At 43.7% G+C, this 23,608-nt stretch overlaps 1 protein-coding gene across 1 annotated transcript in view; it reads right to left on the bottom strand.

The window, feature by feature from the left end:
* The window catches only part of nhsl2 (NHS-like 2), a gene marked incomplete at its 5' end in the record, with an annotated part of 170,799 nt that overhangs the window by 59,222 nt on the left and 87,969 nt on the right, over positions 1 to 23,608 (bottom strand). Inside the window, one exon of the mRNA XM_079491260.1 lies at positions 48 to 317. Within this exon, the coding sequence (XP_079347386.1) occupies positions 48 to 317 (270 nt within the window). The remainder of the gene's footprint in view (positions 1 to 47; positions 318 to 23,608) is intronic.

Raw genomic sequence — 23,608 nt, forward strand, 5'->3', positions numbered from 1 at the left:
CCCACCCCTCCATCCATCCACACCTCCACCCCTCCATGCATGCCTACCTTGCAGCAGGCTCTGCAGGTTGAGCTGTGCCTGCTGGTGGAGCTCCTCCACGCACTCGGGCCTGCTCCACGAGCCAAACACATTCACGCTCTGTTGCCATGGCGACCTGAAGTGGGCCGCGCCGCCGCCGCCGCCTCCTCCTCCTCCACCGGTGGTGCTGATGCTGCTGCTGCCGCTGTTGCCGTGGCCGCGGTTGTTATGGCCAACGATGCTGCTGCTGCTGCTGGTACCGCCTCTCTTGCTGCTCTCTGCCTCCAAACCACTGGCCGCTGGGAGGGAGGGAGACACAGAGAGAGAGAGAGAGATGGAGAGAGAGAGATGGAGAGAGAGAGATGGAGAGAGATGGAGTGAAAGAGGGAGAGAGATATAGAGATGGAGAGAGAGGGAGAGGCAAGATAGAGTGTGCGAATGAGAGAGATATAGGGAGAGACGGGAGAGAAAGAGTGAGTGAGGTTGCACACAGAGGGGAGAGGTGAGATAGAGAGAGAGAGAGAGAGAGAGAGAGAGAGAAAGAGAGAGCGAGAGCGAGAGCGCGCGAGAGAGAGAGAGAGAGAGAGAGAGAGAGAGAGAAAGAGAGAGCGAGAGCGAGAGCGCGCGAGAGAGAGAGAGAGAGAGAGAGAGAGAGAGAGAAAGAGAGAGCGAGAGAGAGAGAGAGAGAGCGGTGGAGAAGTGTTTACATGAAGAGAAGAGAGGACAGATAGAAGGGACAGAGAAGGAGGAAGAGTCAGAGAAGAGGAGAGAGAGAGAGAGAGAGAGTGCATGTAAATAACATGTATGAAATTTGCATAACTAATGCCCACAGACACCAGATTACATAACTCATCCTGTTGTCAGGAAGAACAGCGCTTGCGAACGAGAGAGCGAGAGCGAGAGAGAAAGAGAGCGAGAGAATATGTAATATATGCTATGTAATATTTTGGAACGTGGCTTTGGCTTTGACACTACAATAAATCTTATCAGAATTTAAATGAGAAGGAGAGAGAGAAAGAGAGAGAGAGAGAGAGAGAGAGAGAGGTTGTCATTGTTACATCATATAGGAGTGCGACAGGGTAAAATGATCCTCAACACTGTATAAGCAATAACATCAGCAACAAGGACATTTCCTGTTTTTGACATAGAAGTGATATATTTGTACGTCTCTAAATGTTCTGAATTGAAAATGGTGGACCCTGTTGTAAACAAGTGTAATGCTTTATCAGTGTGTCGTCCACAGTAACAGTCTTTGTATTGAGTTGTGCTTTCATGTGAAATGTACATATACTTCAATCAATCAATCAATCAATCAATCATAAGAATATAGTATAGCCAGAGAGAGAGAGAGAGAGAGAGAGAGAGAGAGAGAGAGAGAGAGAGAGAGAGAGAGAGAGAGAGAGAGAGAGAGAGAGAGAGAGAGAGAGAGAGACAGAGAGAGAGATCTCATATCGTTGTTGTCGGGGAGAAACCTTTCATGTCCAAACCCAATTATTTTGTTTACTTTTTTTCAAAATATGAAAATTTGTGCAAATCTTTGAATGTATACTCTTTGAGCGCCACTTGCCGCTCCTATGCACAGCTTTGTGTCACAGAATGTGATGTTTGATGATGTAGATCTCTGCTCACTTCACACAAGTGTATTTTGAGATGGGGACAAATACATATAATTTTGGGGCTCCTTGACTTGAAAATGTTTGAGCACTACTGATAATAGTAACATGACAGACACAGACACATAGGATTTAGATTTGATTATAATATGGGGATCATTTATAGAGTAGTATGTGACACTTTAAAACGTGTGTTATGCTTATGAATGGTTTGTGATGTCTCTGGACATTGATGCACTGGTTCGATTGTGGAATCGAACCGGGGTTGGTTTGGTCTAAATGGGAGGGGCCTAGTCTTTATAAGGAGCACCTGCCACTGCCCAGCAATCAACGTAGGATTGTATGGAGCAGAGCAGACCTTGAAGGAGCCAACCTGGCCAGTGGGCTGTAAATACCTATTTTGTGTTCGGTTTGTTCATGTGGACTCTGCAAAGGTGAATTAAAAACTGTTTTGATTTTGCTAAAGGATTTGCCATGAGTGCTTTTTTTGGAGTATTTTGAGAGCTTTGTTCAGTGCCATTTTTCTGACATATGCATAGACTTCATATTTGGGCATGCCTGACAAAGAACTCTATAAAGAGACACAGACATAATAACTGGGTGGGGCATGCATCTGCGACTTGCATCGTTCCAAGTAGGCCAGTGCCCAACGGGCACCGCTCTATAGTTTGTATAATCGGCCTCAGGTTTTAATGGGTAGTACAATGAGAATAAGTCCAAATGGGAATAGTCATTACAAAAGCGGTCCAATCACAATCTGTGTCTTTTACAAAGCTGTCCAGTTACTACTGTCATAACAAAGCCAATAGGACTCGCTGTCATTAACGCCTAATCTAAATGCTCACTATAAAGCCATCCAATCAGGTCCATCCATCCATCAAATGCCTTGTTACTTGGCTGTCAATCACAATTGCTTCTTACAAAGCTGTCCAATTAGGCTCATTGTTATAGAAGACCATCCAATCAGAATCATTATCAAGCCATCCAATAACAAATTCCCATGAAACTCTACCATATTGCCCAATTCCGTGGAAATAACTGCCAGAACTGCAAAAAGTGGCGGAAAAACAATAGGGGCCTTTGTCTCTTCGGGCTTGGTCCCTAACAATAGCTTAATAATAATAATATTATAATAATAATAATCTTCATTGTCGACTGGGGCGACTGTGGCTCAAGAGGTAGAGCAGGTCGTCCAATGATCCATGGGTCGGCGGTTCGAATCCCGGCTCCTCCTGGCTACATGTCGAAGTGTCCTTGGGCAAGACACTGAACCCCAAATTGCTCCCGATGTGCTGGTTGGTACCTTGCATGGCTTCCGCCGCAATCAGTGTATGAATGTGTGTGTGAATTGGTGAATGTAATGCACAATCTATGTAAAGCGCCTTGGATAAAGGCGCTATATAAATGCACCATTTACCATTTAACCAAAAAACAACAACAAAAACCAATACATACTGTAACCATGTAGCACAAAACAATATCACACGACACAACACCAAACAATACACGAGGTCATCACTGTACCCACAGAACACCATCCTATGGGACAGTTTATTTAATGCTGCAATGGACAAAACTCCTGCTGGGACAAAACTAACCTTTGTCCACTTCAAGGTTCTGTATCTTCGCCCAAATGGTATGAGGTCAAAGTAGTGATACAGTGCCATTTGTTATTGCAAGTGCTAAGCGTGTCTAGCCTTGCGTAGCGATACTAATATCACTGCGTGGATATTAGTCTCGTCCCTCTCAGTATTAAAATGTTTCCTGCAATGTCCTGCCCCATATTTGCATACTGGGCCCTGATTAGTTATAGCCTGGTTCCAGACGAATCTGGTTGGCTCGTCACCACTTTGGCCGTGAAGTCTCCCTGCACAATTGAGAGGGGCCAGACTTAATCTGCCTGGGGAAATATGCAAAGGCACATGAAGGCTGGCTATGCGAGGCTAAAGCATGTGGTGGCTGTATTGTTCATATCAGAACGTGTGGGTGTGGGAAGTCTGATGATCTTGGAAGCAATACGGGTAATACTGAAAAGTTTGTTTCTGTAAACCGTGGACTAGTGAAAAAACATGCAACAGGACAAATACAACAGAACAATATTGATATTCGTTAGCAAAGCACCAGGTCACAACCAGATCCACGTTTTATAGACAACATGGGGGAGAGAACGGAGAACGAGTAGAAGAAAGCATCGGAGGACGAGAGAAGGAGAGGCGAAGAAGAGCCAAAGTTAGAGGACGGAGGACAAGGAAATATGGGAGAAAAAGAATGAGTGATGAAATAACATATTAAACACACGACAGCACTTAGATGAGAGAGAGAAAGATAGAGACTGAGAGAGAGGAAGAGAGAGAGAGAGAGGAAGAGAGAGAGACAGACAGCCATAGAGTATATACAGAGAAAAAAAACAGATGAGACAGACATGGAGAAAGAGTCAGAGAGAGAGAGAGAGTCCGAGAGAGAGAACATCAAATGTTTCCAGACAAGTATAGAACAAACGATGCAGACTGTTACTAATGGCCCTGCAACAATGGAACACAGATAATGAGTCCTGAAGAATGACCGCTGAGTTGTCGTTCCCCAGGGAGGACGGCAGGACTAATGACCAGAGGAAACTGGAAGAACACCTGACCACTCCGACAGTCACACAGCCATATATTAAGACAGTGGTTTTCCAACCTTTTCATGTCAAGGACCCTAAAATTGACCTGAATTAGGCTATGGACCCCCATTTAATGGCATTTCTATCTCTGGGACCCCAATGTACAGTATATTGTATTGGTTCCTAATTATCATTTAGCTGGGGACCCCCTGGAAATCTCTCAAGGACCCCCTTTGGGAACCACTGCATTAAGACCTGAGACCCATTCTTCAAACCACTAGCTTTCAAGATTTTTCCAAAAAATGTTAAAAAATAGCACATATACATTAAACTCACAGCTCACAGATGTACAAGCTGTGAGCTTGTACATCTGCCATTTTTTAATAGCCAACGTAAAAGAAAAATCTAAAATGACACGGATGCTTTCCCGGTTTTAATGGGTTGACCACTTTCAATCTAGCGTCCCTGTTTTGTCATTATATAAGCAAAAAACTTCAAACATTTTCACAAATCACAAAAGATATATAGCAGATCTACAAGCTCACAATGCAACATTATTAATTTGTATTCATTAATTCATTCACCCATCCATCCATCCATTCATTCATTCATTCATTCATTCATTTGAAATCCCAAACATGGAGTAGAGACCATGTTCTATTGATGCCTGTATACAGTCGGTATACAACAGCTGACTTGCCGTGCACTCTCCAGGTCTTCTTCAGACTAGGTGGGACAATAAGTAGGCCTACTTTGTTACAACACCTTTTGGGAGGATCTAGACTTTAATGAGTATATTATTCATCACGTCTTTCACTGAAATATATTTAAAAATAAGTCAATGATACTTTTACTACACTAAATTAACATTACCCTTAGACACATCGTGACTCAAATATATTCTCATCATCATGATATTGATTGTAACTCGACACATCCAGACAGGTTGCCTGCTGTCCATATGGACAAGTTACAACAATAGACATTATTTTGTCCATTGTGGTGACATATTAGCACTGCATTTATGCACTTTGATGTTTGACAAATGCGGTGCCAATCCTTTATATTGCACAGGCATTATTGATTAGTTGACATTGAGAAAATAAGAAATAGCCTTTGTGAGGAGTACAGGAGGCAGACGGGCACGGTGAAATTGTTTCCATGTCCATATGATTGAAAGATATATTTTGTTCCTGTTTGCTTGAGTACTCTTAAAGTGTGTTTGTTCTTTCATGAATCATCAACTGAAAGGCAGACCATCTTTCAGCCCGGAATGCTATAGAGTGACTGAATGAAATTAATTGGATATTATTTTACTTTGATGTGATGGATGGATGAAGTCCACTCAAAAGTAAAACATACGACAATGTAAAAGCTACAAGTGGACGGTGGATAAAGTCTTGAACTTAGATGTTTGGTGTGTAGCGCAAACCGGACCATCTACAGACCCAAGAAAATAATCCGACATATAAATAGAAAAGACAATGTACGTACAAACAAACAAACGTTCAATTGATGACTGATGATAGTGCAGAAGGCAAAGCTCTCTGTCTACCGAGCAATCTTCGTTCCTACTCTCACCTATGGTCATGAAGTGTGGGTCATGAAGTGTGGGTCATATTCACGCGAATACAAGCGGCCGAAATGAGTTTTCTTCGACGGGTGGCTGGCATCTCCCTTAGAGATAGGGTGAGAAGTTCAGTCACACACGTCTATGAAGCTATCTTGAAAAGGTTTAATCTGCAACACAATTTTATACACTATTATGTCGTCGGCGTCCCTGTTTCATCTCTCTCAGCTAAGAAAAACGTTGAAGATGTGCTGAATTTGACGTCAGACAGAATCATCTATTCCAGAGGAATAATGGGCGGTACTCGCAACTTGCAATCAGGCTTTTACATTATAGCTTTTTTGAATGCCAGGGAAGTTGATTTCGATCATTTAAAATGTGAAGACTGATTCATATTCGTTCCCTGAACACCGGCACTTTTGTTTTTACCGTCCATCATCCATCAACAGAATTTGGGAGACTGCATTTTAATGTTTACGCCACCATATGGTCTTGAATCAGCTCCAGACGGACATTAAACTGGAGCTGCTTTACTTGAGTTTGTATTAACCCTAGAAAACTAAACTTAACTTTTGTCAAACCATCACTAAACTCGGGTATATTTTACCCAATGTAATATATTCCATAGAAAATATCAAAATATATTGAAGTACAGCAATACATGGCAACTTGAGGTACTTTCATCATGACTTTTCACAAAAAAAAAATGGATAAGGGGATCAAAATCAGTGAAAAATGTCCCTAAAAAAAAGAGCTGGGAACTTCTCCTTTGGTCCACCCATTCCCGGGACATGTGAGAATGGTCCAGTGAAAAACAGAATCACTAAACCCTGGTGAAATTCACCCAAACACCTGCGTGTAGAAAAAAACAGATGTGGGCAGGGAAACAAACCCACCTTCTATGATGTCACTGAGCATCATCAAGGTACCCACCCACCTCAGACATCAGCAACATTATGAAAATTACACAAATATAATTGTCTGGGTGAAAATCAAACGTGTTTAGTGTTCCCCTAGAACACGTAACGTATTTCATGCATTTTGCTTTGTTATTATATTGCATTTTATGTTGCAATCGCTGCTGGCTGTTCTCTTGGACATGGGGCTTGTTGCAAAAGACAGCATAACTAAGGACTTAATTATCATGGTTGTTGACCCATTCAAACCTGAAGCCGACTCTACAAATCTCCTCTAAATCGGTTTTCTGTAAAACCTATGTTTCTATAACAGTGATCAAGCTATTTCATGTCAAGGACCCCAAACATTATATTTATTTGGCCACCGACCACCATTCTCAAGATATGTTGTTCCAGGGACCCACCAGAAGCAAAGATTTGAGTTTAAAATGCTGTCTTGAAAAATATATAAATAAAAAAATAGACAAATGTTCAGTTTTTCAGAAATAGCAGACCTACAAGCTCGTAGCACGGCATAAAGTGGCGCGCTATATGAACTTGTAGACCTGGTATTTTTAGTATAAAAAAATTATAAAATAACGCGAAAATGACACAGATGCTTTCCTGGTTAAATGGGTTGAATAATAAGGTAAATAAATAAATACAAAATACACCAGCAGCACACTGGAAGAGTTGCAAGGAGAGATGAAGGGTGGATGAGGAGGAGAGATGAAGGGTGGAGGGTGGTTGAGGAGGAGTGAGAAGTACTGTAGAAGGGAGGGTGGGAGTGATGCAATCATGCAAATAGAAGTATAGGAAAGATCAAACGCCTTTGTAAATGTGTATCATTTACACACATGCTACATCACTTAGCATCTACACGCAACGCTAAAGACAGCGATAATTAAAGGTCCCTGCACACTGCTGCCTTTTCGGACCCGAATATCGGAGCGACCATTTTAGAATCGGGTCTCATGGTCTTAATGTGTTAACGGCTGTGAACCAGCCGAGCTGAGCTTTCTTATTTTTACATTTTTTGAGTAGCCAATTATTTTTTATCACTGTGATTCTTGTATCCAATGTAGTCGTTATGCTAATGTATTCCTCCTCACACGATGTCTGTGTTGCCACTGCTGTTGTACCCTACTGGCTCACCTGCCAGTGAGGATCCCCCACCGGGAGGATGTACTGTTGTACCCTACTGGCTCACCTGCCAGTGAGGAGCCCCCACCCCACCGGGAGGATGTACTGTTGTACCCTACTGGCTGACCTGCCAGTGAGGAGCCCCCACCCCACCGGGAGGATGTACTGTTGTACCCTACTGGCTCACCTGCCAGTGAGGAGCCCCCACCCCACCGGGAGGATGTACTGTTGTACCCTACTGGCTCACCTGCCAGTGAGGATCCCCCACCGGGAGGATGTACTGTTGTACCCTACTGGCTCACCTGCCAGTGAGGAGCCCCCACCCCACCGGGAGGATGTACTGTTGTACCCTACTGGCTCACCTGCCAGTGAGGAACCCCCACCGGGAGGATGTACTGTTGTATCCTACAGGCTCACCTGCCAGTGAGGAGCCCCCACCGGGAGGATGTACTGTTGTACCCTACTGGCTCACCTGCCAATGAGGAGCCCCCACCCCACCGGGAGGATGTACTGTTGTACCCTACTGGCTCACCTGCCAGTGAGGAGCCCCCACTCCACCGGGAGGATGTACTGTTGTACCCTACTGGCTCACCTGCCAGTGAGGAGCCCCCACCGGGAGGATGTACTGTTGTACCCTACTGGCTCACCTGCCAGTGAGGAGCCCCCACCGGGAGGATGTACTGTTGTACCCTACTGGCTCACCTGCCAGTGAGGAGCCCCCACCGGGAGGATGTACTGTTGTACCCTACTGGCTCACCTGCCAGTGAGGAGCCCCCACCGGGAGGATGTACTGTTGTACCCTACTGGCTGACCTGCCAGTGAGGAGCCCCCACCGTGAGGATGTACTGTTGTAACCTACTGGCTCACCTGCCAGTGAGGAGCCCCCACCGGGAGGATGTACTGTTGTACCCTACTGGCTCACCTGCCAGTGAGGAGCCCCCACCGGGAGGATGTACTGTTGTACCCTACTGGCTCACCTGCCAGTGAGGAGCCCCCACCGGAGGTTTTCAACCAGTGGTCCGGGGACCACCAGTGGTCCTTGGGAGGGTTCCAGGTGGTCCCTAGCTAAATGGTAGATAGTTGGTAACCAAATGGACCATTATAGATCTGCATGGAATTGTGGACAAAATCTTATCCGAAAACCAAAGAAAATATTCTTTAGTTTAGGGAAGAGAAGGATACATTTCATCAAATGGTGCATCCGTGGCTTAAATGCAGAATAAATATTGGGCCTTGATATGAAACGGGTTGAAAACCACTGCGCTAGACTGTAGAGTCCAAAAATAGGCCATTGGATGGCTTTTTTTCCCTTTTTTTTGTTCTTCATCCCTGTGGCACCCAAGAGCCCGGCTTTAAACTTACTTCCAGTCACTAAATTAATCTCTGCTCACATAATCTTAATAAAGACGGTGAGAATGAATGAGGCCCTTCAGGCCTACTTAAGATAATAATGAGTCCTGTCAGAAGCTTATCAGACTATACTGTGACCTGTAGTCGCAAAGAAAAAAGTTTGAATCCATGCTCACGACCTAGTGCACGATATAGAATCCTGCTCATAACCTCCTGTATGTCATCTCTCTCTCTATCTCTCTCTCTCTCTCTCATTGTAAAATAAATCAGAAATGTTCTTTAGCCCCTACTAAAGGCTGTAAACCTCTCAGCCTGTACTGAGAGCTCGGCGGTCGCAGCTGGAGGGATTCTAAATTTATTTTAGTTTTATGTTTTTTGTATCCTTGCTACAGTGTTTGAAAACGGCCCTCTTTGTTCTGGAGGCTCACAGAGAAGCCTGCGGTCCCAGAGAGCTAGTTTGCACTTAATCTGAGGGAGACTCGCCGTAAGTGAGGCATTTTTTCAAGATAACGAGGCAGGCTTTGATGAAAATGGCAAAAGCCTCAACATCTCTAACACCACCAGGATGACTCCAACATCTCTACCACCACCAGGATGACTCCAACATCTCTAACACCACCAGGATGACTCCGTCTCCAACATCTCTACCACCACCAGGATGACTCCAACATCTCTACCACCACCAGGATGACTCCAACATCTCTAACACCACCAGGATGACTCCAACATCTCTACCACCACCAGGATGACTTGGGGACCCTTTTAAAGACCCCACCTCAGATATTGCAGCGAAACCACGGCGAGAGGCTATGTAACTTTGTTCACATTATGGGTGCAGCCCTGACGTAAAAAGCTGCCATATTCAACTGGGCACACCAAAGCAGACCAGAAAAAACACATAAGCAATGTTCTCCGGGATAGTAATGGCTATTATATACAACCATAACAAACGTTATGTGCAGTGGTGTAAAGTAACGAAGTACATTTACTTACAAGTACTGTACTTAAAGGAGTAGTTCACTCATAAAATGACGGATATATTTTCTATCAATTACACACCCCATGAAGCCGTGAATTCATGTTTTTCCTGTTTTTGTCGCATTCCTAAGTCAGTAATTTGATGACCGGCAGAGTCTCCTACTGGAGACTCAAAGAGTCTCCTACTGGAGACTCAAAGAGTCTAAAAACATTTTGATACCAATAGTTTTGCACTTTTACTCAAGTAAATGTTGAATTCCGGACAGTTACCACATTTCCACATTGCAGTATTGATACTTCTACTTCTAATCACATCACATTCCGTGCTCAGCCAATCAAATCATCACTATGAGGTACACACAGACGCGCAAAGCGCCCCTCAAAAATGTGAGTCCTTTTCCAACCTTTTTTCCCCTCAAAGCATCGACCATACATAGGAATGTGGGACAGGCCTGGGCCATGGCTCAGTGGTCCAGGCACCTTGGCTGGTAATCCAGTCTGGCAGTGTGCCGCGGGTTCGACTCCCGATCCCGACGGCCTTTACTGCATGTCTTCCCCCCATCTCTCTCCCCATTTCCTGTCAGCCTACTGCCTGTTCCTCCATAAAAAATATATAAAAATAAAGGCGAAAGCCACAAAAAAACATATACAAAAAAAAAAAAAAGGAATGTGGGACAGGAAGAAGCATGGTATAGCTATAGCTCCCCCGGCTCCCCGGTTATACTGTCGACACAGCAGACCATAAAGTAACGGCTAGCCCTGCTTGAGAGGAATGAATGAGCAGCACAGGTTGGAACCAGAGACAGTGCTTTAAGACAAATAAACATACGGGTGGGTGTTTGAGGCCATGGCTGCAGTCCACCACCGTCTTGGAGGTGCAAACAGCCACGGGTATCATCAGGTACGATTCCAGGCAACCTGGCCTGGAATCGTACCTGGGACAACCAGGGGCTCTTGATCCCAGATGGACGCCCTCGTAATTTATCACATGATATGTTTTCATACATTATTATTTTACTAACTTGTAGCTGCAGACAACTATTAATGGAATTATTTGTATTTATTCCTAGATCAGTGGTTCTCACAAAGTTTTTCATTTTCAAGGACCCCCATAACTCTCAGAGTTACAGACCTGTAAGGGTCCATTTGGAACCCCTGAAGGAACCCTGAGGGTCCATGGCCTGCCCTGGACCCCCAATTTTAGAACCGTAGAGTGTCCTTTTGTTTTATTACACGGAATCGGTATATCAGGAACATCTCTACAACCAGGCACTGTGACCAAAACACAGTCCTACTGAAACACAGCCCAAGGTACTAGCTTAGACACATGGGATAATATTAGACCATAATATCAGTACAGGACTTTTTTCTGAACGGGTCAAAATGCAAACCGCTCCACAAATTGTTGCTATGCGACGGGCTAAAAAGCGTGTCCGAGTGTACAACAAAGAGAATGTCTGAACGCCAAACCTCTGCCTTCTCTGAGACTCTCCACACAGCACAATACGGAGCGATTTGACATTCACCGGGTGGCGGAATTCACAAAAGGATTGTGGAGCTTTGCTGAGCGCTAAACACATACGCAAAGAAGGCCAAAAGAGACGGTTTCATTCATCTCTGCAAAGGGTGAAATGTGCCTTCCAACTCCTGAAATGCATCCCTGAAACATCCAGACATTCCAGTGATGAGATCCAGTGTAAGAGAATCAAGAGGGTTTACACTATAATCTCCAGCAAGGACAAACAGCAGAATGCTGGTGGTGTGGCAACTGGCAAGGTCCACATCCACAAGGCACTGACAACAGCAAGGCAACTCAACAAGAACAATAACAGGGGATGTAATAGAACAAGAAAAGTTTAAAATTATAGTATGCAACTTCGGCCTACGTAACAAAACAATATAATGCATTGTTTACCCATCATGTCCCTCTATTCCAGTAGTTATCTGCCACTGGAGTAGAAACACATTGCCCTCTCGCTGTTAAAAAAAGTACACCTTTGTGATGTCACTGATCACATGAACCCAAGTTCTAGACCTCCAGTTCTAGACTAAACAGAAAATAAAACTACCAAACTTTTTCGTGCCAAGGACTGCCAGATATATTGAACGGCCATGCATTTGGCCACGGACTACCCATCCAAAATGATATGCATTTGGCCATGGGCCACCCATCCAAAATGATATGTATTTGGCCACGGGCCACCCATCCAAAATGATATGTATTTGGCCATGGGCCACACATCCCAAATGATATGTATTTGGCCATGGGCCACCCATCCAAAATGATATGTATTTGGCCATGGGCCACCCATCCAAAATGATATGCATTTGGCCATGGGCCACCCATCCAAAATGATATGTATTTGACCACGGACCACCCATTCAAAATTATATGTATTTGGCCACGGACCACCCATCCAAAATGATATGTATTTGGCCACGGACCACCCATCCAAAATGATATGTATTTGGCCACGGACCACCCATCCAAAATGATATGTATTTGGCCACGGACCACCCATTCAAAATTATATGTATTTGGCCACGGGCCACCCATCCAAAATTATATGTATTTGGCCACGGACCACCCATCCAAAATGATATGCATTTGGCCACGGACCACCCATCCAAAATGATATGCATTTGGCCACGGACCACCCATTCAAAATGATATGTATTTGGCGACAGACCACCCATCCACAATGATATGTATTTGGCCACAGACCACCCATCCACAATGATATGCATTTGGCCACAGACCACCCATCCAAAAATGTTTCAAAATTATTCAACATTTTTCAAAAACATTAAAAAAATCGCAGATCTCCTATTTTTGAATAGCCAGCGCTTTTTTTTACATCTCGGGCACAAAACCTTTTCAGAAGGGGGTCCGTGGTCAAATATAATAATCAATTTGGGGGTCCTTGAAACTAAAACATTTTAGAACCACTACTCTACACTGAATTGGAGCTCAGTTGGCTCTGAACTTGGGAACGCTTTTTTCCCATCTACACCAAAACTCATTGCCAAATAAAGCTCACGACATGTCTTGTTGCAAAGCGCTGTGAAGCAAGTAAATCGGCTATTTTTGGACAACATTCCCCCGAGAATATGGATGCTGATGTTCAAGTGGTTAAGCCTTAATTAAATGTTGAGCAATTCGCGAACACACACACATACACACACGCGCGCGCGCACCTCACTGAAGATGCCACTCGCTTTCACTCACTCTATTATGTAATCATGGTGACATGAAAAGAGGGGGGGAAGACGGAGAGAGAGAGAGAGAGAGAGAGAGAGAGAGAGAGAGAGAGAGAGAGAGAGAGAGAGAGAGATAGAAAGAGAGAGCCTCTGGGTATCTCCGGGCAGATTTACAATAGAAAAAGCCAGGGTGCATTTACTGCAACGTGCTTGATGTGGTGTAGTGTAAAAAACAGATTTTTGGACTTAAAGCTGTAGGAAATACGTGCAACTAGAAGAAGTGCACAGGTCTCCACCAGGATTGATATTTGGATCAAATCTGAAGGACTATTATAAAAAAAGAGTGTTGCACATACATGGGCCTCCTGGTGGCGCTCGAAAAGAGAAAGGCTGATTTGAAAAATGTCAATTGGCATTGCTTCCACAGCCTAGTGGGAATATGCATGCACATTGCACAGTTGCACTGCACTCGGGCCCTGCGTTCATGATTTGCAGAACGGTCTGAGAAATCCAACAGACTCGTCTTGATCACATAACTACAGAGATCATGTGTACCGATTTGTGTGAGATTTGGATGAAATCTATGCGACTAATATAAACAAATGTGTTTTGCAGAAATCGGCCTCATGGTGGCGCACTGTTGCACACTGTGTTTGTGGCATTTTGTTCGAAACGGACTAATCATGTGAGCTTTGGAAGCCAATCTTAGCCAATCAGAATGTAATATGGGAAATGGTGCAGCAGATCCGTGTTGATCACATGATTATGGAGATAATGTATACCGAATTGCGTGATGTATGGATAAAATGTGTACGAGTAATGTACAGAAATGTGTTTTGCCAAAATCAGCCTCATGGTGGTGCTATAACAGGCCGTTGTGGAATATTTGGGGCAGAGGTTCGTCGTTGGCATCCAGGGAGTGTGTGTGCACAGTTTGGCATGGATCGGGCCAACGGTGCGATTACAGTGAGATTAGCTGGTAACCGACGGACGGACGGACACACGGACAGACGGAGTGCATAACATACTCTCTCCCCATGCCTTCGGCCTGGTGGAGACAATTAATATAGTGGTTGCAAAGGGTTTTGATTGATTGCCTGAGTCCTGTGGTGGGAGTTCTGGTCTGGTTTTGGTGAATATATTAAAGGCCTATTCATAGTCCAGTTTTCGGTGAAGAGGAGGTGACCACCGAAAACTACAACATGGCATCACGCCGTGGTGGTCACCGCTACATCTCTCAACACATCTCTCTGGTTTTACTAACCACGGTTAGTAAAACATTTAAAACACCGAAAACTATGAAACTTAAGGACTATGAATAGGCCTTTATATTAGTAGTTCCGGTCATTTGTTGGGGGTCTGGGGGTCCATGCAAAATAAATGAATCCACAAAACTATAGCGTCATTTGTATTGTTGACCTATTTCTACCATATAGCGGTCGGCGGCCGAATTGTGGGGGGTCCTGGACAGTTTGAGAGCCACTGACATACCGTAGCAACATAAGCTGTTCAGAAAACTTGTTAGGATTTAGAAGACATTTTTAGAATCGGCCTCAGGCCTTAATGGGATAAACTGTCACTCTGTGTCCATCAACAGCGACAAAGTGGATGTGCTGAACTCTGGATTTTTATCACACTTAAAAAACGTCCGCGTGTAAGAGGATCAGTTTCTCACACAGACTGTGTGGAAGTCGTATTTTTACTTCTTTTTTTGAATGAGCCCTGTGCTCAGCTGACTCAACTTTTATATTCCAGTTAAATAACACTGACACGACACCGCACAACAGGGACCTGTGTGTGTGCGTGCGTGCGTGCGTGCGTGCGTGCGTGCGTGCGTGCGTGCGTGCTTGCGTGCGTGCGTGCGTGCGTGCGTGCGTGCGTGCAAGCTGTTGCGCGTTGGTTGATAAACATCTACACATCTAACTCGGATTTAGCTTAAATCTAAACTTCTCTTCAATACGACTATAACATTTTACTAAATTGTCTCTTGCATATTAAATTACTGCTTAATAAGTCAAAGTCTTTTATTATGATTTTTGGTACTAGCCCTAAACTCAAATCCATAAGAGATTCCTTTACAATAACCAGTAATGATGGCACTGCTTTGCAAAAAGCTGACAACATCATATATCGGCGTATGGCTGGACCCAGAACTCACATTCAAATCTCATATTAATCATGTTGGAATAAATGCTTTATATAGATCCAGAAATTGCTTTTCACTTAGTATACGCAAGAAACTGGCTTTGCAATTAGTACATCCACTATTTGACTATTGTGATGTGGTTCATCAAAATGCCTCAAAATCAGATCTTGTTCCACTTAACACGGCATACAATAGACTCTGCCGATTTGTCCTTGGCTGTCCTTTCCTCACACACCATTGCATAATGTACGACAGACTTCAATGGACACCTTTACATACAGTACAAGAAGACACATGCACTGGCTTCAACTGGTATTTAAATGTATTTATTTAAATGATCCTATTTACCTCAAAGGCTATTTAACTTTTATTCCTTCAACACAACATACTACTATACTAGACACTCCACTCAGGTTTACTTTACTGTTCCTTTGGTTAGTATTGAATTTGGTAAACATGCCTTTTCTTTTAAAGGCCCTACAGACTGGAATATGTTACCAGTTAACATTAGATTAATTACAACATTCCCAGTTTAAAGTTTTCAAGCGTGTCTTCTTACTTTGAAGTTGTATGTTCTTGTTATCGGTAAATATGCCATTATATGACCATGCCTATTTCATTATTTTATTTGTATTTTTTATTACTATTATTATTATTTATTTTTTGCACTCACTGTATCGAACGTAGTATTTTCAAAATGTGTTATATGATTGGATTCAATGCTGTAAGGCTGTGAGGTTTTCAAGGTTTGCAATGTTTAGTGTTTTGTCTTGTCCATGTATGTTGTATGTAGCTTTGTCTTGTTTACATGTACAATAATGATTGTGACATGTATCTGTGTTGGGAGCCCCTCGAGATGGTAGATGGTACATCTCAAGGGGTCTTTTTCCTAATAAAGAAACTTGAATCATCAAGGCTGAGTGCATGTTCTTTCAGAACACAGCTGTCCCCCACCACCAGAACCCCAATATCCAATAGAGGCTATCTACTGCAGTAACACTCAGCTCCAGATCCCACCCATAAAATGAGAACAGAATGATACAGAATCTCACCCACCCTCACCTGTTCCTAATGAGTCCTTTAAATGCCGACTGGAAAAGTACATTTTATCATAAATCATAGCTTTTCATGAGAAATCTATATTGTGCTTTTATTTTAATTTGTTTTATCTTGTGGATAGTATACTTTATATAATGAATTATCCAGCCCATCTCTGCCTAAAGCCTTGTATTGTTCTGTAGCTCAGTCCTGCCCTCTAGAGAGAAAGTTGAACAACTGCATTCACTGCTCTCTTCTAAAAAAAAATGTCTTCCAAATCCTAACAGTTTTCTGAAAACCCTGTTTCTATGTCAGTGGTGCTCAACCTTTTTCATGTCAAGAACCCCCAGAATTATCTGTATCTGGCCGCGGACCCCCATCTGAAAATATGTCGCAGGGAGCCCCCAGAAGCAAAGATTTGAGTTAAAAATGTCCGTACCAGGGGGGTCCCCAGCGAAATGAGCTGATCTACAGTATAGTGTCAAAATCAATGCAACCACTTTAGCCCTATTTTATACTTCAGCTGTTCAAAAATAGCAGATCTTTTCAGCTAGTAGATTTTTTTAAATGCTTTGGGAATTATTAATATTCTTTACACAAATCTTTTCTCCTGGAGGCGGTCCCTGGCACAAAACCTTTTCAGAGGGGTGTATGCGACTGAATACATATCAATGTGAGGGTCCTAGACATGAATACGTTTGAGAACAGATGATGTAAAAGGAATAATAATAATAATAAAACTTTATTTGTATAGCACCTTTCATGACATGAAATGCAGCTCAAAGTGCTTTACACAAAAAAGAAAAGAAAGGCAGGGCATAAACAATACAGTGAGGACATGAATAACATTTTTTTTTAAAAAGACAAATAAATCAATTAAAAGCAAGGGTGTAGAAGTGGGTCTTGAGCTGAGCTTTAAAAATATCTACAGAGGCTGCCTGTCGAAGGTACAGTGGGAGTTTGTTCCACGCCGTCGGCCCGCAGAAGCAAAAAGCTGCTTCCCCGTATTTTTTAGTTGCCATTTTTTTTAGGCAAAGCGAACAGGCCAGCAGTGGAGGACCTTAGGGGGCGGTTTGGGACATATTTCGGCAGGCAGTCATGTAGGTAGGAAGGTGCGAGACCATTGAGAGCTTTATAAACAAGTAAAATAATTTTAAAATCAATCCTAAAAACAACCGGAAGCCAGTGCAATGAGGCCAAGACTGGAGTAATATGTTCTCTCATCTTAGTTCTAGTTAAGACTCTGGCTGCTGCATTTTGGACAAGTTATAATCTGTCAGTTGTTTTCTTAGGCAATCCAGAAAAAAGTGCATTGCAGTAATCAAGCCTAGAAAAAACAAAGGCGTGGATTAGCGTTTTTGCATCATCCAGTGACAAATAGGCTCTGATTCGTGCAATATTTCTAAGATGAAAAAAGGCAATCTTGGTAACATGATTAATGTGTGAATTAAAATTCAATTCAGAATCAATAATGATCCCCAAGTTCTTTACTGTACTGTTACTTTCTACAGTCAGGTTGCCAAGTCTGCTTATTATCGATTCTTTCTGCTCACTAGAACCGATTATGAGAACTTCTGTCTTATCCTCATTTAGCTTGAGAAAGTTCTCACTCATCCAGCATTTGATGCTAGACAGACAGGTCAACAGCGGGTCTAAGGCACAGAGATCATCTGGAGCTACAGAAAGATATAGTTGGGTATCATCAGCATAGAAATGAAAATTGACTCCGTGATTGGTAATGAGTTCTCCCAATGGCAGTATGTACAGGGAGAATAACAGAGGACCAAGAATCGAGCCCTGTGGAATACCAGAACCGATGTTGTGTTTGTCTGAGTCAAACTCAGCTAGATTGACAAAATAGCTTCTGTTTGTTAGGTAGGAGGAAAACCAGGACAAGGCCGTGCCAGACAGGCCTATCCAGTGCTCCAGACGCTGTATTAAAATTGAATGGTCAATAGTGTCAAATGCAGCCGTTAGATCTAGAAGTAAAAGAACGGAAACATGTTTCTTGTCAGCAGACACCCTAAGATCATTAATTACTTTTACAAGTGCTGTTTCTGTGCTGTGGCCTTTCCTAAAGCCGGATTGGAATTTGTTATGCACATTGTTGTTCTGTAGAAACACATCCAATTGATGAAAGATGCATTTTTCTAAAACCTTGCCCAGAAAGGGCAGATTAGAAATGGGTCGATAGTTACCCAGCACAGAGGGATCAAGATTGTGTTTCTTGAGTAAGGGCCTAACTACAGCCGTCTTCAGTGAGTCTGGAAAGACGCCTGATTGTAGAGAGCTGTTTACAATTTTTAGGATATCTCCAATCACACTGTCTAAAACCTCTTTGAGAAAGGTGGTGGGAATTGTGTCCAATGAACAGGAGGATGATGTCATCTGAGATATGGTTTTTCGGAGTTCGTCTTCATCAATTGTGCAGAAAGACAATAGGCTCCCCCTGGAGAGATCAACCCTGGCACCATTAGCTGCTGTTTGAGGGCTTGAGCTAGCAGCAGCACCATTCATAATATCAGCTCTAATGTTACACATTTTGTTATCAAAAAAGCATGCAAACTCATTACACTTAGCTTTAGAAGCCGGGAACGACTGCTTGTAGGACTGGGGGGGGGGTTAAAAGTCGTTCAATGGTAGAGAATAAGACTCCGGCATTTTTCTTGTTCTCATTAATAATGCCAGAGAAATAAGCCTGCCTTGCCCGACGCAGGGCTTTGTTATAGGCGACTGTTGACTTTTTAAGAATCTCTAGGTGGATGGTGAGTTTGTTTTTTCTCCAAGCTCGCTCAGCTCTACGACAATCTTGCTTCAGTGAACGTGTATGCTCATTTAGGACTAGGTCTCTGTCGGCTGGAAACCTCATTATGTCCAAAACTAAAATAGCAAAAGTAACAGATCTACAAGCTTCAAACGCATCGCTTTGCGATACGTTTCGGGCCTGCAAATCCGATACGAAAAAATAAAAATAAATCAGACCCGTCTGAAGTGAGTGGTGCTGTACTGTACTTGTGCTGTACTGTACCTACACCACACGCACGCACGCACGCACGCACGCACACACACACACGCACACACACGCACACACATTCACACACACCCGCTCTCTCTGTCCATAACATTTTTTACTATTTTGAAAAGCTTTTTGAGTGGTACAACCACTCCAAGGAAGAAGGAACAGCAATGTCCCTATGTGACTATGTCCCGATGTTTAGAGTACCAGTAGGGGCAAAAGTGGCGCTGTTGTGCCAGAAACAGAGAGAGAGAGATAGTGTTGCACTGTTGCCTGCTAATGAGAGAGAGAGAGAGAGAGAGGAGTTGCACCACTCAGTTCACACGGGTGTGATTTTTTAAATAGTTCAAATAGCCGATCTACAAGCTCACAATGTGTCGATGTAGATCGGCAAGTTAAACTATTTCAAAATGTTTTTCAAAAGTAGGGCCCTGATGGCTATGAGTGTACAAATGAAACCAAACATGGACCAGGACATACAGTGGAAACACACAGACTGAGTGTAGAAATGAAACCAAACATGGACCAGGACATACAGTGGAAACACACAGACTGAGTGTAGAAATGAAACCAAACATGGACCAGGACATACAGTGGAAACACACAGACTGAGTGTACAAATGAAACCAAACATGGACCAGGACATACAGTGGAAACACACAGACTGCGGCTTTAAATCTAAGCTTGTAATAATGGATGATTAAGGGCTGTCGTGGTCTAAAGACATTCCTAGAGAACTTATAGAGATAGAATTTGTTTATTTCGTTGACAAATCTGCTAAATTAGTTTCCCAAATGCAATAAAGTGCAACTCTAGTCGCTGCTGGTGCGTAGCAGAGACGTACTTATCATAAAGTTATACGCATCAGGCGAGAAAAACAAAAACTCTAATATAACTGCATCTAATATAGAAGATATAGAAGACTGGATAAACCTCATATTGGCTGTAGTTCTCTCTCACTGCCTTGGGGTCTCTCTCTCTCTCTCTCTGTCAGTCGTAAGCAGCCATGTAAGTCAGTTTCACGGCTTCGGTGGGCAGTAATTTCACTTCCTCATGTCCTAGTGGCCTACTCGTTGTAGGCAGTATGTGTAAATGTCCATACTGGCTGCATTGAATGGTCTTCATAAGAACATACTGCTGATTATAGGTGGATAACATTCGAAACGGGCAGAAAATGGGTTTTAATGAAGTGCTGCGTCCTTCCACACAGTCACACAAAAATGTGTTTCTGCAGTCTCCTTCTTATCTGCAGTGTACGTGTGATCCTCGTGACAAAGGTGTGTGTGTGTGTGTGTGTGTGTGTGTGTGTGTGTGTGTGTGCGTGCGTGCGTACGTGTCTATGTGTGCGTGCGTGCGTGTCTATGTGTGTGTGCATGTGTAAAGTCTGTGTGTGTGTCCCTAACCCCCCCATTGCCTGACACCACATTCGACAGGGTGAAAGCACGGCAGAGATATCTTTGAATAATATCTTTAAATGTAACCCCTACTAGAAACCAGATCTTTTCCCCTCTCACACAGACACACTCTCAACACACACATACAAAAGACAAAAAGAAATAGCTATGCAGCACTGAAGAATGTGATCTTTCAGAGAAGACATACTGTTTGTTTTGTCGTTGGTTGTTCTTGGCTAGGGGCTGCATGGTGACATCGCAGAGTGACGCTCGTGTTAGCTTTACCCTTCGGATTGATGCTCCGAGCTCCACGCTTTGTGTGAGTGGAGTTCAGTGGTTCCCAAAGTGGGGTCCGGGGACCCCCAGGGGTCCTCGATGGAGTTCCAGGGGGTCCCCAGCTAAATGATAGTTTGGAACCAAATGGACCCTTATGGGTCTGTAACTCTGAGAGTGTACCCGTTTAATTTCAAGGACCCTTAGTTTGACATGCATTAGTCTACAGACCCCCATTTAATGGTATTTCTGGCATTTTGGACCCCCAATTTATATTGTCAAATCAAAGTTAATTTAACTCTGAGAGTGTACAAATGGAACCAAATGGACCCATTAGGGTCCATTTGGTTCCATTTGTACACTCTCAGAGTTACAGACCCCTGCATGCATAAGGGTCCATTTGGTTCATAACTATCATTTAGCTGGGGACCCCCTGGAACTCCCTCAAGGACCCCTGGGGGTCCCCGGGCCCCACTTTGGGAACCACTGACGTAGACAACTTCCAAGGAGTATAGCACAGTACTAGTGTATACACAGTATCTATCTAGTATCCACAGTACTAGTGTATACACAGTATCTATCTAGTATCACAGTACTAGTGTATACACAGTATCTATCTAGTATCACAGTACTAGTGTATACACAGTATCTATCTAGTATCTAGTGTATACACAGTATCTATCTAGTATCCGGTGTGTCATGTGCTATGATGTGATTTCAGAAGGGTTATAGCGTGTGAGAAAAGTATCAGTCACAAAGCCAAAGGCTGAAACGTCTGTGATGACGATGCCACCTATTGTGATTGAACAGGAGCAGCTGCAGTGGCAGGCCTGGAAATGGCGGTGGAAATGTTCCTTATTTCTTTTCCCTTCATTTTCCCCTGGCCTGTCAAAGAAAGAACCCACCCTCTGTCAGAGAAAGAACCCACCCTCTGTCAGAGAAAGAACCCAACCTCTGTCAGAGAAAGGATATAGGCCACTTCTCAGTTTGCACGGATAGCAATTGTTCAACATGTCAGTAAAACATAAATTTTTTGTGCGTATGTGCACGCGCGCACGCACACGCACGCACGCACACACACACACACACCGTGATTCATCATTCATCAAAGTGAGCAATAACACTGCAGCTGGGGAGAGCAGACAACGCTGAATCAGCAAGGTCAGTGTGTGTGTGTGTGTGTGTGTGTGTGTGTGTGTGTGTGTGTGTGTGTGTGTGCGTGCGTGTGCGTAAATTGCCCAGGAAGTAGCCGTGGCAGACTGGGAGGAAGTGATGTCACAGGAGCACCAGGGTTAATCCCCACACCCATTCCCCTACCACATACGTGCACGGCACGCGCACACCACATGCACACACACACACACACACACACACACACACACACACACACACACACACGACATTTGGTATAATGTCAACAATATGTGTAGCATGACACTTTACTCCATAGTAACGCCGTTGCTGTGTTTCAGCCGTAAAGCGGTGTCGTCTATCGCGAGACCTTGCGAGACTTGCAAGTCACCATAAGCCCATTGAGGGCTTATGGTGGGATAGGGGAAATAGCCAATAATGCGCTTTTGCACTAAATAACACCTGGACCACTTTGGTGCGGACCTAACACCTGCAACAAAAGGTAAGTTAGCCTTCTAGCATGAAATTCTCCTTTAAGTGGTTAAACTGTCCCTCATTTCCCTGGGGACCTCTTCAAAAGAGACCCCATTTTGAAAACCACTTGGCTAAACAGAGCATATGAGAGAGAGAGAGAGAGAATTAGAGAATCAAAGAGAGACAGACAGACGGACAGGCAGGCAGACAGACAGGCAGGCAGGCAGGCAGGCAGACAGACAGACAGACAGACAGACAGACAGAAAGACAGACAGACAGACAGACAGGCAGGCAGGCAGGCAGGCAGGCAGGCAGGCAGGCAGGCAGGCAGGCAGTCAGGCAGACAGACAGACAGACAGACAGACAGACAGACAGACAGACAGACAGACAGACAGACAGACAGACAGACAGACAGACAGACATAAGCCACAAAGGAATTATCGGGCCACGCAGTTTAAACTCATTAGAGCTTCCTGCTGTGTGCTTATAATAAAATGCAACAGGACATTAAAAAGCACAGTGTTTGGTGCCAGGTCCAATCTATCTCATCACTCTCGAGTCCCCACAATGCCGCAGTGAAACACAGCGAGTTGGGATTGATGTGTACACACTGTAGGGGATGTATGCCTAAACGCCGTACAATGAGAAAAACGCGGCGGCGATTGAACATTTTACGGCGAACAAGAGTGCGTTTGTTCTAAACCTCTCATGTTCAAAATAGTTTCTTTTCAGGCTTCAAATTCAATAGCAGCAGCTCTACCATCT

The sequence above is a fragment of the Electrona antarctica genome (assembly GCF_951216825.1).
Source record: "Electrona antarctica genome assembly, chromosome: 21".
Taxonomy (NCBI): domain Eukaryota; kingdom Metazoa; phylum Chordata; class Actinopteri; order Myctophiformes; family Myctophidae; genus Electrona; species Electrona antarctica.